The 18,770-nt window shown below is 42.4% G+C and overlaps 1 protein-coding gene across 2 annotated transcripts in view; it reads left to right on the forward strand.

The window, feature by feature from the left end:
* Positions 1 to 5,647: 5,647 nt before the first annotated feature.
* TOMM70 (translocase of outer mitochondrial membrane 70) overlaps positions 5,648 to 18,770 on the forward strand; it is a 208,703-nt gene continuing 195,580 nt past the window's right edge. For both annotated transcript variants that reach the window (XM_069204747.1, XM_069204748.1), the window contains exon 1: positions 5,648 to 5,948. In XM_069204747.1, coding sequence (XP_069060848.1) covers positions 5,727 to 5,948 — 222 coding nt within the window. In that variant the 5' untranslated portion in view covers positions 5,648 to 5,726. The remainder of the gene's footprint in view (positions 5,949 to 18,770) is intronic.

Consider the following 18,770-nt stretch of genomic DNA (forward strand, 5'->3'; position numbering starts at 1 on the left):
CAATCAATAACATCAATAATCTTGGGAGTTAATACTTTCCACATACCATGACCCCTTGGCCATGAATAACCACTCCTGTATGTAAAAGTTAGAATGTTTATTTCCCTATATTAACAATGCTAATATCACGTAACTTAATCTCAAAATCAAATGATAAGTATACAGAAACATTACTGGTTGACCGAAACTTCTAAAGAATTTCAATTTAATCAAAGCTTGGATCACTACACATTTAGAGTTACAGTACAAATTAATAGCAAGAATAACTGTGCAATAGAAATGGCATACATTTATGTTCAGCAAAGAAAGACATCAACTGTTGTTAATATTTAGCAAGCATCAGCAGTGAATATCCTAACTAACCTTCTGATTAGAACAGCATGTTTGGGCTTCCTGCAAAACAGTTTAGTCAACACAAATTTGGAAAAACATCTAACTATGGCTCTATCAAATTTAGCAGTTGGTATCTAAAGACAAAAGCAAATAGACATAGTAGTCAGTAACATTGTCTTATATCTTGCCTCAGGTTGGTTCAGCAAGCGGTGACAGTCTTCATCAGTTGGACATCTGTTTGGTCAGCAAAGCATCGGCATTCAGCAATAGAGTTCAAGACATAAATATCTCAGGAACGAAAAAGTTAAGCGTGTGTCCTCTCGGGCGGTTCGGAAAAAGTGGGGCTTTCTATTCTCGGTGCAGTCTGGCTAAGTTAAATTCCCTAAAACTACTTCCCACATTGGTGGTCAAGGCATATGTATAAGTTCAGTCCAATGAAAGTATAACATCGAATATAAGAATCAAAAAGTTTCTAGCATTCGCGACAAGAATTTTCAATTCTATTAAGGACATGGAGGCCAGGAATATGCTTTCTCTCTTTTCAATGTCAACACACAACAGCCAATAGAACAACAGTAAACCAAAAACTACATTTCCCATAGTCACACAGCCTCGATATGACCCCCCAATCAGGGCCAGCAATCCCTTATACATCACACAGTCCTTAAAGTCCATCCTCTTTCTTTGCACGTCCATGCCAAGGAGAACAGAATAACAAACCAATCAGCAGGAACGCTGAAATCCAGAAACAAACAATGTCTTCCCAACCAGGAAGCTGGAACATTGCACAACCAGTGCCAAGGAATCAGTTCACCCTCCCCCAAGTCTGAAGAGGATTTCTCCAACGTGTCCATCAAGTAGGTTTCTCATCTGGAAAAAGATAATAAGGCGGTAACATTCTAAACTATAACTCAATATTATAAAATATTGGGTGGGAAAACAAACATTTCAATCTGATACTAGTGACAATACTTTGTAACATATTATAGATACCCAGGGTGGGATAATCCTCACCTCCGTGTCCTTAATAGAATTGAAAATTCTTGTTGTGAATGCTAGAAAGATTTTGAATGTATGTCAGGACCGGAGGCTTCGGATTATGCTAGTTTAAAGCTGAGCGTTCACTCCGGAAGCCACATCAACAATTGGTTTATGATAGAACAATTTAAAAGTAGAATCTGATGACCAGTCTTCAGCTGTCACAATATCTTCCAACCTAGACCCTGAATTGAAAGCCTTGGAGGCCATAGCCCCACAAACCGAATGAGCCCCAAAAACAGAGGTATCAATGCCTGCCTATTGCAACAAACATCTGACCCCTCTTGCAAGAGTTGCGGAAGAAACAGGACGAAAAGGCTTTTGCGAGGAAATCAATAATTGCCCAGCCTGATACTTAAGTAATTCTTGAGTAACATCTTCATATACCTTTAAGCAATTTACCATACATAATCTAGAGTTATTTCTAAACGCTGGATAACTAATACACCTTGAGTTTGATTTTGTACGTTTAGAAATGCGAACATAGTCTCCCGTAGGAGTAAAAACTCTGCCTGTAATGTCCAAGGCCTTTACGTCAGAGACTCTCCTGCATGATAATAGGCTATAACATAGTCAATTTTACTGACAATTGCTTGCTTGAAAGACCTTCATTAGCCAGCCAAGCTACCAAAAACTTTAAAATTATATTGACATCCCAAAGAGATGACTATTTTGGTAGAGGAGGTTGAAGCATACAAACACCACGCAGTAATTTGCAGATTAATGGATGTTCACCTACAGGTTTACCATCAATGTGAGGGTGTTGAGCTGAAATAGCTGACCTAAAATTATTCACAGTTCTGTATGCTAGACCCTGTGCCGCTACATGAGACAAAAAAATTGCTATCATCTGCACTGAGGCCCCCAAGGGATCCATGCCCTCCTGACCGCACCAATCCAACCATCTATTCCAGACGGAGGCATATCGTTTATGTGTACTCGTTGCCAAGGATTGAGAGAGGAAAAATCTAGTGTCTTCTGAAATTCCTGTGCCCTGAGATGATCCCTGATATCCTCAAAGCCATGAGCGACAATTGCTCCTCCAAAATCAGAGGATGTGGACTCCCCTTTGGGTCCAATAAGAGATCCTCCGAAGGGAGGATTCGAACTGGAGTGGAAAAACATAGCGTCAATGCCACCGGAAACCACAACTGAGCTTTCCAGCATGGGGTTATCAGAACTAATTCTGCTTTCTGACAAATTACCTAGGAGAGAACTCAATGAATCGTGGAGAACATGGGGGGGGCATAATGCAATCCTCCCGTCCAAACTTGGAGAAAGGCATCCGAGCAGAGAGCGCTCGGATCTGGTCTCCAACTGTAGAATTGTGGAAGTTGTACATTCAATCGGGACACAAACAGGTCTATTGAGCACGGACCCCAAAGCTGATTCAGAAATCGAAATATTCTGGGGTGAAGATGACAATCTCTGGCATCCCTCAGATGTCTTGAATTTCAGTCCGTGACCACATTCACCTTTCCTAGGATGTATTCCGCCGTTACGGAAATCTGATGTTTAGACAGAAAAGACGGAAGTCCTTTGCAATATCCACCAACATCTGAGACAGTGTTACCCCCAACTTGTTGATGTACCTTACCGCTGATATGTTGTCCATCTTCAGAAGGATACAACGATTTGATTTTAAAGGGGACAAAGACTTCACTGCAAAGGAGCCTGCCAGAAGCTCTAAGCAACTGATGTGCAGTTGAAGTTCCTCTGGGGACCACCTTCCCCCCGTCTCCATCTGACCACATCTGGCTCCCCAGCCTCATCTGCTGGCATCTGATTCTATGATCACTTCCGGAACCGAGGCAAAAATCATCTTGTCATTCCAAGCGTCCATATGAGTCAGCCACCATTGAAGCTCCGTCCGGGCTTCCTGAGAAAGAACAATCAAATCGGAATAAGTCAGACCTCTGCAAAGGTGAAGAATTTTCAACCTCTGGAGAGGTTGATAGTGTAATGGACCCGGAAAATGGCCAGAATGGACGATGCTAGGAGGCCCACCAATCGGGCCTGTACCCTCAAGGAAATCGAATTAGCAGACAATGCTTTCTTCTACTCTTTCTTTATAGCCAGTCTCTTGGTTAAAGGGAGTTTCAGTTAAGTCAAGGCGGAGTCTATCTTGAAGCCCAGGAAGTCTATATTTTGAACCGGTACTAACTGGGATTTTTCTGCGTTGATTATGATCCCTAGATCCTGAAGGAGCTGCATTGTCCAGGAAAAATGGAGGCGAGCCTGACGCTCCTCCTGAGCCACGAAGAGGATGTTGTCTATGTAAACTATCAGACGTACACCCTTCTCTCCTAGCTATTGTATTACCGGGCGCATGACCTTGGTGAAGCACCAATGGGCAGAACAAAGACCGAAAGGAAAGGTGGAAAACTCGTTACATTGGTTTTTCCAAAAGAACTGAAGGAACCTGCGATGGGGGCAAAAACAGTAATTGTCAGATATGCATCCTTGAGGTCCAAACGGACCATCCAGTCCCCTACCCCGAGCCTGCGCCAAAGCGCCTGAGACCAAAATTAAATATAGGCTGCACAAAAGGAAGTAAGGCCTTTACTAAAGCCTTATTTACAGAGTCTTGCACAATAAAATCAAGGCCCTCCACCAGGCGTCCTTCCTTGTGTGGTCAGGCTGGCCAGTATATTCCCCATAGTATTCATCATCATTATATAGGGCCATATTTGCAGTGTAATGATCAATAAAATAGAGGTCCCAGTAAATACTGCGTCAATTACTTGGGGGGGTAATACCCAGGTGCCAAAGGGGTCAAACAGACCCTTGCCATTAAAAGGAAAAAAAATTGTAGAGGAGCCCAGCACCACTTCCCCTAGAGCAACGCTCTGATAAGGATTATTGCAGCCCCCACGGGCGTAGGACAGGGAGCGATGGAGAACAAAGACGTCCTTTCCTTGCCGATGCAAATCGCGCACCCCCAAAACTCAAAAGGCACGAGTTGTGCGCATGCTCGATCGCCACAGCAGAAAGAGGACTGCTCCACAAAGGCTGCGCTTCCCCTAACGCTCCCCACCGGCCTAAAACAAAACGGTTGCTACGGAAACGCGACGCACTCGGGAGTTACAAACAAGGCGCCTGTAGGCATATTGCCTCACCTAATAAACAACAATGGTAAAATTCAATAAATTTCAATAAAGACATAAGAGTGGTAGTACTTATCTTTGCGTGAAGCAGCAAAGAAAGAGGACGGACTTTAAAGACTGTGTGATATATAAGGGATGGCTGGCCCTGATTGGGGGGGTCATATTGAGGCTGTGTGACTATGGGAAATGTAGTTTTTGTTTTACTGTTTTTCTATTGGGTGCTGTGTGTTTACATTAAAGAGAGAGAAAGCATAATCCGAAGCCTCCAGTCCTGACATAGAAATGACTAAACCGTTGTTTACATGTTGATGATTGGCTCCTCTTCTCCTGTTCCTGTCGTTGGGCTCGTCAGGTAACAAATTTGTATCTGTTTATACTCCAGTCAGTGCAACCATTGTGAGCTCCTGGGAACCTCACCTTTACGCACACTGTTACACAAAGTATCCTTAGCTAGTACAACATACTCTAGCAAGCAGTTCTCATGGGAAAGAATTCTAGCTACTAACAGTTGGTCAAAGCAATGGAATATTACAATTGAATTCTCTAAGAGGCCATTTTATGATTAGTCTAAGCAATTCAACTTGACATGAGGCCGTGCAACTAAGCCCACCACCTCGCTAAATTAAGGTCTATTATTAATAAAGAAAATACATAACCATTAATATGACATATTATTACATGAATCCAACTATAAGCTCTTCATTTCACATTAACAAACTATTAATAAGTACAATTCGTGATGATCGGTAGTCACTCAAGTAGGCACATTTTCAAACTTGTGTATTATCTTGCTATATTAATTCCTTTTCTATGCAGATTTAACATCAGAATATATGAATATTCATCATTAAAATTTCAGCGTTAACATACACATGCTGAGAGCATGGAAATGACACATAAAAAATTGTTTAAACTTGTCAGCTATACCTATGTCCACTTCACATGTGATCTATCATTTACGATACTGATTCTTAAGAAGCAGGCTAGGTGCATAAAAGTCCATGCTTTGAGCTGTTATGATCTACCATTCAAAACGTAAAGACACTACATTCTGAGGTGCGCTGCTTTTTTCTGTGGGAGATTTAAGACCACCCAGGTGCAGACATCCTCGTCCGCTTTTGATGTTCACGAAGCTGTCAGTATCGTCAGCCTACGATCTGTGCTGCGAGTGGCGGAAGTGGTTGAATACTCACTCCCGGCAAGCCCTGCTCTTCCGGTGACCCCTGTCCTCTCCCTTGCTGTAGGATCATGGCTGCCTCGAAACCCGTGGAGTCCTCGCAGGGGGGCGGGATGCCCCGCTGGCAGCTGGCCCTGGCCATCGGAGCGCCGCTGCTGCTGGGTGCCGGCGCTGTCTACTGGTGGAGCCGCCGGCGAGCGCGCAAGGGGGGCCGGGAGGGCGAGAGGGAGACCCCCGAGGGACGGGCAAGCCCTGCGCCCCCAACCGTGGTCCTAAAGCCGTCAGAAGAGATGGTGAGCGCAGATTCGCGCTGCAGTTTATCTATTTCACCTCACAATATGCTCTGCGGCTACGCCTCCCCAATCTACCTGCAGCACGAGAACCCAAAATGTCATTACATGCCCAGCGTCTCTTCAGCAACTGGGGTTTCTAGGTGCTTCCACCATGCCAGGCTTGTTGACAGACAATTCGCCCTAGTCTCTTGTGAGAAACAGGCAAGAGTGTGTGTGCAAAGCTGTTTATGCCTGAGGCTGGATAGAATTTCTGGTGCTAATTGACTAAAGTTCACACGTTTTCTTTACCAAAGCTAACACTGCATTTGCTACAAAGATCCCGAAACAGCGCAGGTGGTTGCACATAACGCCAAAGGCTGTGGTTTGCAGAACAAGGAGAAAGCAATGCTTGTAATTGTAAATTGTATATATGTAGCGTTTACTACTCCTGGTGAGGCGGTGAAGCGCTTTGCAGGGAGTAGAATGCTACTCTGGCACTCAAGGCTAGCGGTAATTAGGTATTAGATTAATAATATGTGTCCCATTTTCCTTGTGGGATTAATTGTCTTTAGTTTGTGCGCTCGAGATCTCGTGCATTTTCTTTAGCTATGAATAGGCATACATACATTAATTGAAGTGAGTTAGTAAATGAAAGATTTTGATTGTTATTGGGGGTGGTGAACGTGTGCCTATTAGTTGGATGAGAAGACGATTAGTTGAGTTTTAAAGGCATGTATGGGAATCAGTTGCAGTCTTTGGGATGAGTCGGTGAGTGCAGTTAAAGGGATATGTGGAAGCTTTTTTTTACTGCATATGTTTATGCAATGAATCATAAACCCATATATGTACTCGTGCATACGGTATCTGTATTCTAGGACATATTTGTGGAATGTCTTTCCTTCATAACCACCATATTCAAACAGCTATGGACTGCATATGCCTATTTTGATATTTTTTTTCAGATTATGTGTATATTCTAGTTATATATAGCTCTTTAGAAAATATGTATCGCTACTATGTCATAACAGTAAACTACACACATACTCTTTAAACCTGTTTAATGTATATTTACTCATTGTTTAAATATGTATGTGCATATGTATGTGTGTGTGTATATATATATATATATATATATATATATATATTATTCTATGCTTCGCATGTTCATAGGTCATTGCATAGCTCCTAGATAAGTGGTTATATTAGATACTTACGAATCCCTGCTCTCATTTTATATCACACTTTGTCTACCAATCACTATATGTCATGTCTCTATCAATCTAGCCTTCATTCCCACTCTGACTCATCCCAAATCCATTCTACTACTTTCATCTCCTAAATAACCCTGCCTAAGCTCTTCCCTCCTCTTCCACATCTAACTCACCCAAACCTCACTTTACTAGCATGATCTCCAAAAACGACCCTCCTACATTATCCCTCTTTTATCTCACCTTTAACTCATCCAAAACCCCTCCTGCTACTATGATCTCCCTAACACTTTCCACAGACCCTTCCCTCCTCCACTTCCCCTTTACTCATCGCAAGGCTAAATCCTATTACCATACAATCCCAATTAACATTTCTGGATTCTTCCCTCCTCCACCCCTCCATTACTCTAGTCAATCCAATTAACAAACTCACATATCCGTGGTTCAAATTAACTCATAATAATACTAAAACTGTACTCATATTTCCCTACACTAATCCACCACTAATTCCTTTTGGGTTCCGGAGTAGTGTGCTACTCGCCGAAATGTGCTTCAACACCTTCTCAGGGGTAGTAAGTGCTATATAAATACTATTACAATACAATACAATGCATAAACATACATTTATTGGGAAACGCATACTTTTTTTATACATATATAATTCTTATACGATGCATAACCTCATGTACAGAAAGGCATGCACATAGTAATATTTATAGATCCAGACGCGTTTTCATGTATTGCATAAACATTCAGACTTTCTCCTAGTAATAAGTTTTAATTTTTTAGTGCCTGTATTAGCATGCTCTGATTTTCAGTGCACCACTGCATTGCTGCACCTGTTGATGCACGCCTCCCTCCATTGTTGATCTTGTTGCTCTTTGTCGGAAGGCAGGGTGTCTTCTGTACCCTGAAATAGGGCCGTTTTCCACACTGTGTGCACTACCATTGATTCATGAGACCCATGGCAATGATGAATAATTGATCTTTAGCCATAGGCTTGAACTGTTCCAACTATAGCATAATTCCCAGACTTCCCCACCAAACACTTTAGCATTGGTAAAAACTTGGTGCACTTCTTCATTTTGAAAGAGTTTGAGGAAACAATCATCCTTCTCTTCCACATGAAATCTCTTAGCGACATGGTACACAGACACTAGGAAGTCAAGTCTTTAAGAGAGAGCGTTAAAAAGTAGTCATCTTGCACAGCAGTCTTGTAATCATGTCAAAATCATCCTGTGCTGTTGCCACTGGATCCTTTTATGTAGACTGGGCTTCAAACACTTACTGGGCTAGTTATTTTCCATTGAGTGGAAGACTACTTTTGAGGTCTATACTTGTGGTATGAAAGAAGATCCACGTCATGTATAAGGACTGTGTTTTCAAGCTAGGGGGTTTAGCAACTATTTTTTCTGGGGGCTGAAAGCTGAGAGGTGATTCTAGTCCTAAGTTTAGGTTTCCCTGAGCAGTTTGAGATCTCGTCATCTGGGTCTTCACGGTGCCCACATTTTGCTCTGCTCTTCTAAAATCCCTATCGTTTACCCACAATATTTTCGATGTATTTGGTAACCTCACCAGTCAGAGACTGTAGAATATGTGCCTGTATTAGCATGCTCTTAGGGTTATGGAATTTTCAATGCACCATTGCATTGCTGCCCCTGTTAATGGACTCTTCCTTCCATTGTTGATCTTGTTGCTCTGTCGGAAGGCAGGGTGTCTTCTGTACCCTGACATAACTATGTAGTGTCCCTACCTTCTTTTCTCTTGGGGCTGAATATTTTTTATTGCGTAAGAAAGCATGCATGCGAAACAGATACTTTTGTCGTGGTGCCTTTGTAGACAGTGGTTACAGATCTGATGCTGGTTCAGTCCTAAAAACTTGCTATTGCAGGATCTAAACGAGTAATTCTCGTGGTATGGCCCCAAGCGGTTCACTTCAAGTAATCTCAAGACTGTCTATGTTGATCTGGATCAATATCAGTCTAGTGCTGTCTATAGCCTTCAAACAGGCACTTGCTTGGAAGAATTCAACATTGTAATGTTTCATGCCAAACACTAGATGGCATGAGTGTGCACATCACTGTAGCAGCACCTGCTGTAAATATAGAGAATGAGTAGGTTAGCAGCTGCAAACAACTGCCAAAGTTTATTGCTTAACTTTTCCACAGTTTAATGAGAAGAAAGTATGGAAAATTCACAGCCTGCAGAAAGAAAAAAAATGTGGCAACATCTCTTGTAGTTCTAAGTGCTACTGATGGAAGATAAGAACTGGCAAAGTTGGGTACACAGGCTTCATGGTAAAGAGGGTGGATGGAAATGTCTGTGTAAGATGCGCTGCTACACGAGTTAATCATTTATGGTGTATCACCCACAAATAGAGATTGTGACAAATTCACAACAGTAAAAATGTTATGAAAACAAAGACTTTGTAAAAGTTGTTTTGAAAAATACAATGCATTATAATAAATGAAAAAGTGAATGTTAAGAAATGATTCTTAATGTATGCATATTTTTGAAGATCACCATTGCAACAGGGAAATTTGTAAAAAGGCATGGAAAATATGAGAGTCCATGCATAGAGCACAACATTACCTTGCTTTGTGATTTCTTTACAAAACTCACTGACTTCAAAAGCTGTTGCTGACTTCGTTACAATTTCAAAATTTCACTTGCTCAACACCATTTGTATGAAATGATATTCAGCTTATGTTCTGGTTTACTCCACCAAACTAAACTGTCCAACACTCAAGGCCACATGCTTAATATAATCTAAGTAGCTGGGGATCATATGGTAAATATCTGTGCACCTCAATGAATTCATGTGGGAATTTGCGGAAGAGTACCCACATTTCAGATGCTTATGTATGTGAAGAGCAAAGAAATTACCAGACTTACTCTCACAAGGCATGGTAGGTGCTTTATTTTAAATGCCAGGATAAATTAGCCACAGAAACATGAATATTTTGCAAGAACCATCTACATCAAAGAGAACATACTCAAGACTATAGCACGTAAAACAGCCTTTTGTTCCACAGCAGTATTCCTACATTATGAATGAGTTTGTACAAAATAAAAAACGTTAAAACAAATTAGAAGCTGCACCATGTGCAATTGCATTTAGTCCTTTATGTGGCTTTCACAACATCCCAGGTAGCTTTATTTTCTGCTGATGTCTCATCACAAAGGCCACTTGAAGTGGTAGAGTACTTGCACTTGTTTTCAACACTGGCCGTGCTTGGAAGCATTTTAATTACTGCTGCCCATATTCCTCTCCATCATTATGTGCTTATTTGTAACATTATGTAAGAGGGCTAACCACGTACTAATCAATGTAGGCTCTGCCCAAAAGAACAGTTTACAGACCTGGCGGTCAGTGTTAATGGGTCTTGGTGACAGACAGTTTATAGGCTGTGTGTTTCATGAATTAAACATTTATTTAACAGACATATTGCGCCGCTGCACCAGGTAATATTAGCACACTTTCCATAATAACAGTAGAGCACAATATTAAAAGGAAGTGCATAATTATCAATAAAAAGAAGGTAGGAAGAGTATTAGCTTTAGAGGTGGACATGGGTGAAGACTGCCACACAATTCTGTTTCAAGGAAGAAACCACAAGAGAATCTATAATAAGGGTGGGAATTGGAGGTGAATGTAAGTGGATGGTGAATCCGAGAACTTGGGGACTAGTCTGACGAAGTACAACAGCAGAGTGTACTCTGTGTAGAGTTAAAAGAAATGGATTTCCAACCCTTTCTGAAGCATAGGTGACTTGGTTGGGTTCTTTGTGTAATGAGTTTCAAAAGCAGGGTGGGCCTGTGAAGTTCTGAATTTGAGAGCTTAAGGCTGCAGATAATCCTTAGCCCTTGAGGATTGTTTACCCCCGGATATTGTCAATGAGTTAGCCTGGGAGATTGGTTTGTTGAGGTGGCTGGCTTTTGTAGGCCAGGTACCCAAACTTGAATTTGATCCTAGCTTCCAGGGTGACCAGTGAGGAGCTGGACGTGCTGTAGAAATGTGGTCAAAGATGACCTTGAGTAGAGTAAGGGAGAAGCATGGAAATCCAGATGGGATAGCATTTCAGCAGTGAACCTGGGCGATTACAAATACAATGGCTGTGATACACAAAGAGTCACCATGAGCGGTGTGAAGAAACAGTTCACAGGTATGCTAATGTGCCCACTTGGCAGTTATAAACATCAGCCATCTTCATGCACTGGATACCTTTATCTTCTTAATGATCTAGAATTTATATATAATAGATGAGTGGCAACATCCAAGCAGAGGTGATTTCAGTGGTGTGTGCTAGTTAGAGGTTGCTAGGATGTAATTCTCTGCAGGTCTGCTTGTTTTTGACAGGTGCAAACCTTTTCTTATGTTAGTTACAAGCAGCTGGGATCAATCCCTGATCGGGACAGCCAAGAAGGGAAAGTGCTCCTTGTCTTAAGTTCTAGTACTTTAAGGTCACCAAGTCATTAGAGTGCTTCTGCATCCTTATTTAGGGAAAAGCTGTGTCTTTACTTTCTCCTTGAACTACAGTTGAACAGGATTTCCAAAGTTGTCTGACATTACTGAGAATGCTTCAACAATGCTCTTCATCTCACAATAGGGTGTCAACAGAGTCCCAAGGAAAGAGAGTGTCTGGCTACCGGTAGACAGTGAAGAATTTCAAGCTCAGCTATAATGCTTTCCCATGAACTAAGATTTAGTGGCAGTCTTGCAGCAGTGTTTTGGATTCTTTGGAATTTGTAGTGTAGAACGTTGATGCTACTGGGTACAGGGCATTTGCATTGTCTACTCTCAACAGCCCATGGGTAAGAATGGTCTGTATTTTCTGAGGTTGTCCTAGGTGTTGAGCAGTGCGTTTGTATGTTCGCGTTGTGTGCAGGGCTCTTATTGTTGCTAGATTCACTTGAGAGATAAGTGATAGGTCGGAATCCATAGTCACTCCAAGATGTTTCACTGTCTTTTGATGTTGAAGGTGAAGTCTTTAGTTCCCTGAGCCAGGTGTTCGAAGGTGGGTTGTTACTCAATTGATTACAAGTCAGAATCAACATTTTGGGAGAGTTGATTTTGTAAGGTGGTAGATCAGCAAGCATTCATCAGTGTCACGGACAGTGGTCAAGACATGTAGAGTCTCGGTCCTGAGAGTTGAAGGAGCAGATCAGGTCTGATTATGCAGTATGGTTAAGGTTAAACAGGAATGGGGAGATGATTTAACCTTGAGTAGCACCGTGGTGTGTGGAGAAACAAGTGGGGAAAAGAACTGAAGTGAACAGAGGTGTTTAGAAAATACCTACCTAAGAGATAAGGAGAAATGTAATTGATTTTTTTTTCCTTGTATGATGAGTTCTTCTAGTCTCAGTAATGGAGTCTGCTAGTGGGCAGTGCCAAAAGCTGTAGATAGGTTTAACTGAAGCAGTGCAGTGCCTCCACTATCATCCTGTCAATTTCAGAATATCCCAGATAGAAATTGAAGTCGACTCAGTGCTTCTGCAGAAGCCAGTTTGGTGGTCTGAGAGTTGAATTCAGACTTGCTACTCTTTCAGTTCAAACTTGACTACCATCCTCTACCAATTATGTCGGCTGGGCGTGGGCTGTGACTCTATCCTAAAGGTCAGCAAGTACTGTCTTTAGTTTTGTTCAGTGACATTTACAGGCTTCCATAGGTCTTGAGTATTTGGTAGTTCAGTTTTTAATGCTTATTGTGAGCTGTTGACCTTTGCCTTGTGCCCAGTCCTTTCTGTTTATAGATAAGGAGCAGCAGCTTGTAATACTTAAAGCTTGGAAAGGGGTGGGGGCCTAGGAAGGTGTGTGAAATCGCAGCATGGATTAAAGCTATTATCAAACGCCACCATGTCTACAAAGAAACAACTAAAATGTGCTGTAACACTCACTGTATAAAAGGCACAGAGAAAACTCCCATAACAAGATAAATAAACAAGAATTGGCAAACCAATATCTTTCGACTATACAAGCGCTATGGCTTTTAGCCATGCTGTACAGCAGCATACAGTAGAATGAAGTGGCCTGAAGTGGAGTGGCGTAGATTAGAGTGCATTGGGATATAGTACAGTGGACTAGAGTGGAATGGCAGAGAGTTGAGTTAAGTGGCATAGAGTGGTATGCAATCAAGTGCAGGGGGTAGAGTGGCACTGAGTGGAGTGATATAGAGTGCAGTGGCATAGTGTAGATTTGGTGTATACTTCACTGGGGTAAAGTGCAGTGGCATAGAGTAGAGTGGTGCAAAGTAGAATGGCATATAATGCACTGGGGTAGAGTTTGGTGGAGTAGAGTGGTGCAGAATAGTGGAGAGTGGCATAGTGTTGAGTACAGTGGTGCAGAGTAGAGTGTGGTGTAGTGGCATAAAATGGTGTAATGACACAGAGTGTGGGGTGGATGAGTGAGAGGGGAAACGAGCAGCATGGAAGGACGGTGGGTGGGAAGCAACAGAAGGTACATGGATAGTTATATTGGTGACTGATTGAAAAGACAAGCACACCCATATGGAGTGCTTGAACACAAAAAAGTAGCCCAAAAAACGGCAGCAGTGGATGGGTACTGTACATGATCCATGTTCCAAATTAGGGCCAAACACAAGAACTAGGGCATGAAACCTGCATGCTGGGTCAAATGGGAACGAACCAAATGAGAGCAATGCTGAAGCTAACATGGTAAGCTATGATCTGGCTGTAAGCCCACTCACTGTATGTAAACAACCTGTCTTCCAGAGACCGCTCATGCGCTGTCTAGGTGAAACCTAAAAATAGAGACCGTGCTGTCTGTGACAGAAGAATTTTGCTTTCCAAAAAAATGTGTAAAAATAGAATAGTGTAGGAACTGAAATGACAGCACACGTGGGAATATTGGTTTGTTTAATATTCTTACTACTCTGAGGCCATTCATAATACGCAAACACGCAACGAAGAAAATATATATTTTGTGCTGCTGTTTTGTAGAAAAGGAATATTGGGTTGTTTGTTAGCAATGATCACATCTATGTAGATGGATGTATGTGGCAGTATTGTGCACTTTGTAGACATCTATTCATACCTGCAGGATTGTAGATGTTAACTGTGCATTAGGTACAGTGACACCTGGGTGCATGAATTTGAGGGGACCACTTAATAGAATTATAGCTCATTTACTACAGAACTGAGAGCTGGAGATGTTTTTCTGTGCTTGCATTGGAACTATTGGCACCCATCCTATGCTATTGGGCACCTGCAACGGTTGTGAACCCCTGCAGTGGTACTTTATTCTTCAGCCTTTCATCCTACTGATATAAATAATGCAAAGATCATTGAATTGATTGAACAGGTAATTTATAGTGCTGTAAAATTATGATGTGGCAAATTCTATGTTTAGCCCAAAATCTTGTATTTGTTTAATGAAAACACCAAGATCTCACTGAAAGTCAAGCTCACCACAGATATGGACTACAATACCTAAAAACACAGCCCCAAAGTACCAAAAACCGCCCGTTAAGGTACGTTCATTACAAAAAAGCGAAGCAGTTAAACTTGAATTCCTAAATCCTATATACTCATGTTGTATATTGTTCAGTGCGACTTGTGAGTCTGAATTAGTGGTTTGCTGTGCTGTTTCATTAAATCATTTTAACTGATACATTTCTATAGTTTCCTGCCCGACAGTTAATGAAGTGGTATTTGTACCGATTTCCTAATGTAATCCCAATTATTTACGGACTGGACAGTAATTAGTTATAGAAAGTGCACTATAAATAGCTTTGTGTGCACTCTCACTCTATAGATAATCCTTAAATACATGCAATATGTTTACCCAAATGGCAGAAACAGTTTTAACCATTTTTTTTTTTTACACGCCATTACTTCAAGGATCACAAAGGACCCTTTGTCCAAGTGAGGAGTGATGACACGCAGTGAAGTTTTGACTGCAACAGCATCGCAAGTGGACTGCTTGCAAAAGCAGCTGCCTTATTGTTTTTGAAAATATCTTTATTAGGTTTTACAGCATATTCAACAGTAGCACAAAACATATTGTGACAGATTGATTAGACATATTTCTAAAGAAAGAAAGCATCAGAGCAGAAATGCATTTGGAACCTGGGTGTGTATTAAATTCATGACTGCTTTCAAGTGTAGTGGACTCGGAGTGTTAAGTTCATTTGGTCTCCTGTGGTAAGTATTGTTATAGTGCACCTGTGGGTGGGGGGAACGAGGGACTTGTGATGAGGGTCGACAGGCGGGTTGGTATCAGTGACCTGAAACGTGGGTGCGTGAGTGAGGCATAGGGGTGACGGGCGTGTCAGGGCATTGGAAATGTGTAAGGTTGGGAGGGGCTTGGTGTATATCTGTGCCAACATATGCATCTCAGTTTGGGGTGGGATTTGCTGTGTGGGTGGAGCTTGGGAGCTCTTGACGATAAGCCATTGTTCGATGCCTCCTACAGAAAGTGGTAGAGTAGGGTGGCCCACTGAAAAGATATTGGTTGCTTGCAAAGTAGACAAACCTCCTCATATCGGAGTACGTCTTCCTCCGCTGCGCCCCATTTGTGAACTGCCCCTTTCCATGCCCCTAATGGGGGAGCAGCGGGAGAGCGCCAGTGGAGTGTAAGTGTACTCTTGGCTACGTGTAGCGATAGGTCCTCATAGTGGACTCGTACTTTGTGTTTTATTGCATGTATAGAGCCCTAGGGAGCATGCTTCCCACACATGAATGTCTGGTAGCTCTGTGGACCGTATGCAATGTGGTGTGTAGAAGCACCTGTATTCCTGGATGATTGGACAGGACCATGGCATATGCCTGAAGTTCGCGTCTGGAACATGGCATCGTGGGCACTCAAATTGTGTCTTGGGAAAGTGCTGGTAAAGTTGCTCAGGAGTCAGGTAGGTCATGTGCAGGAAATAGAATTGCGTATTTTGTAGCATGAGTTGTGGGAGACCTTTTTGGAAACTCCATGGCCTTTTCCCAATTCTTTATCGTGTAGCATCCTCCCGAAGTCATTCTCCCACTTTTGGCATAGGTTTGTGAGGGGGACAGCTGTCCGCTCTTGTGTGTCTTTGTAAAGCCAGGTAATCAAGTGCTGACCAGTGCCCATCATGAGAATGGTCTGGAGCACCGGCTGCACTACGGCTTCCCTCCTGAAAGATTCCAGAAGGTATGGCATGTGTCGTCTGTGCAAAAGGAACTGCCCAGGAGGAAGGTTGTTCTCCTTGACTAGTTGATCGTATTGGGGGAAAAAATGACCCTCAACAAAAAGTCACCTGTTGTAAGCACAGTGTTCTGTCCAAACCCTCAATCCTCCCACAGTATAATAATCTGAGTTATGAGGAAGGCCTATGACTGGCAGGTTGGGATCATACGTTGGCATTGTTCTGGATAATCCATGTATCCTAGCCATGCAAGCCTTTACTACTCTCAGCTGAAGAGGCCAGGGAGTGGTGTGTTGTGCCTTTGGCAGAAGCAGACGACGTGTAAGTAACGACCTGCTGTCAATTGGGATAACCCCTATAATTGTGCTGTGAGGATGTACGCCTCAAGTTTTGGGGCTCATAGGCCCCACAGGGACTAAGACTACTGAAGCTTAGCCAGGGCAATAAGTCTGCGTCCCGAGCCCCATATGAATGTGCATAATAGAGAGTCTAGGCCTTTAAAAAAGGAGTTAGGTGGTGTAATTGGAAGATTTGTGAAATAGTATCAACGGTGGGGTAGGATGATCATTTTCACTAGGGCAATTTTGCCTATGGGGGCCAAATGGAGCATGCGTCAAAACTGTACCTGAGTGCGAATTCCAGCCAGGGGCTTGCAAAGGTTTCCCTCATATAGGTTCTTCGGCTGTGATACAAATGAGCTTGTGCATGCCAATTGAGAGGGGTGTTTCCAAGGTAGATAGTACGTAATGGTTGTTCGGGGCACAGGGGATATACCGCTGAATTTGTTCAGTTAACACAGAGACAAGCAACTTGCGCATGATCCGCCAATGTATTGCAGAGGTGTGTGAGATTGGCTGTTATATCTTTTATGTATAAGAGCATATCATCCGCGTATAAGGATACAGAATGCCCTGCGTACGGTCCTCCTTTCAGGTGCAAATGGTAAAGGGGACTGCAGGCAGCCATCCCTCCTGCCTCGATTGACTGGAAGGGGGCCAAGAGGATGCAATCCAGGTGGACTCAGAAGGTTGGCTTGCAGTAGAGCAAATTGGTGTAGTTAATTAGCCTGGGACTAACCTCCATGCGGCCGAGCACCGCAAAAAGGTAGTGCCAGGACAGGGTGTCAAATGCCCTTTCCAAATCAAGGATTAGACAGACTGACTGCGGAACGCGCTAATGGGCTTGGTCCTAAACATAAAAATAGGCATCAGGTATTCCGCGAGGTGTTGCGAAACCATTTGGCCTACGTGCACCAGTTACTGAGGGATCTGGGCATACCTATAAACTAAGATTTTACCTAGAATTTTATAATCGGCTCCAAGGATGGCGATGGGTCTGTATGAGGCTAGGACTCTCTCTAGGTGGATGAATAATAATTCTAAAAGGCTTGCAAGATGTCAGGTTGTGAGCGGGCAGTGACACCTGCCAAGTTGACTGCTTCGATGATGGTGCGGGTTGCAGATTCTCGCTGGCAAAGCCAGGCCAGAAGTCTGATGGACTTGTCTCCCTCGCGATGGACCTTTGCAGCATGGACTGTGAAGTTATACCACCGCAGATCCTCCAAAAGGGCAGTGTAGGCGGTTTTCGAATCTGCTAGGCAGAGGGCCAATGTAGGATCAGTGTCTGCCGCCTTGGCCAGCTCCACCAGGGAACATTCAGTTGAGGCTATGTGTCCCTCAAGGGTTCTGCCAAAGGAATTTTTTAATTTTTATAATACCGTGTGTGAGTGGTGTGTAAGAAGTGTGGTATGGTTGGATCAGATGGTTGTGTATTTTTACGAATGTTGAGAGGGAGTAGGTACTGTGATCCTAATATATATATATATATAGTGACCCTTTTATCTTGAATTCTTTTTGTATATTACTTTGAAAAAGAAAATGTGAAGATTAAGTAAATTCTAGGATGTGCAATTAATAAAATAGGTTTTGTTTGTATATTTCTCTGCCTTGTACTTCTTTGTTATAGCTCCTTTGCTTATATCGGGGGAAAAAATAGGTAGGGACATTCCCTATTTTTTTTTACCATTGAGAGGCAGCTTTTGTGCTTAGTCTTTTTTTCTGTGTTAGACTTGATGTGACTCCACTAAGTTTATCCTCAGGGCATTTATGCAAACAAGAATTTACATGCCAGCTTAGGAATTTAAATTGAGCCGTTTATGTCTGTTAAGTTCTTATATGGACCTGCATAGGCTTAAAAGAAAGAGAGCAACAAAGAACATCGACTTACATGGATAGAGATGCTGAGAGAAAGTAACGAAGTTGGACTTGCTGCATCCATCCTCCCCATGCTTTTTTAAATAGGGCAAAGAGTTTTGAAAGCAGTAATGTGCAGTACTGTTTTACATAATTTTGGCTGTAGGATAAAACAGTAACACTCAGTACATAGTTTTGGGCTGTAGGCTTCCTATTGGTTCAAGTCTGCAATTGAACAGGAATAATATAATTTCCCTAATTGATGGAAATAATTAATGGTCTGATGAAACTCTTCGGAAAAGTTTT

Source organism: Pleurodeles waltl, chromosome 8 (genome assembly GCF_031143425.1).
Source record: "Pleurodeles waltl isolate 20211129_DDA chromosome 8, aPleWal1.hap1.20221129, whole genome shotgun sequence".
Classification (NCBI taxonomy): Eukaryota; Metazoa; Chordata; class Amphibia; order Caudata; family Salamandridae; genus Pleurodeles; species Pleurodeles waltl.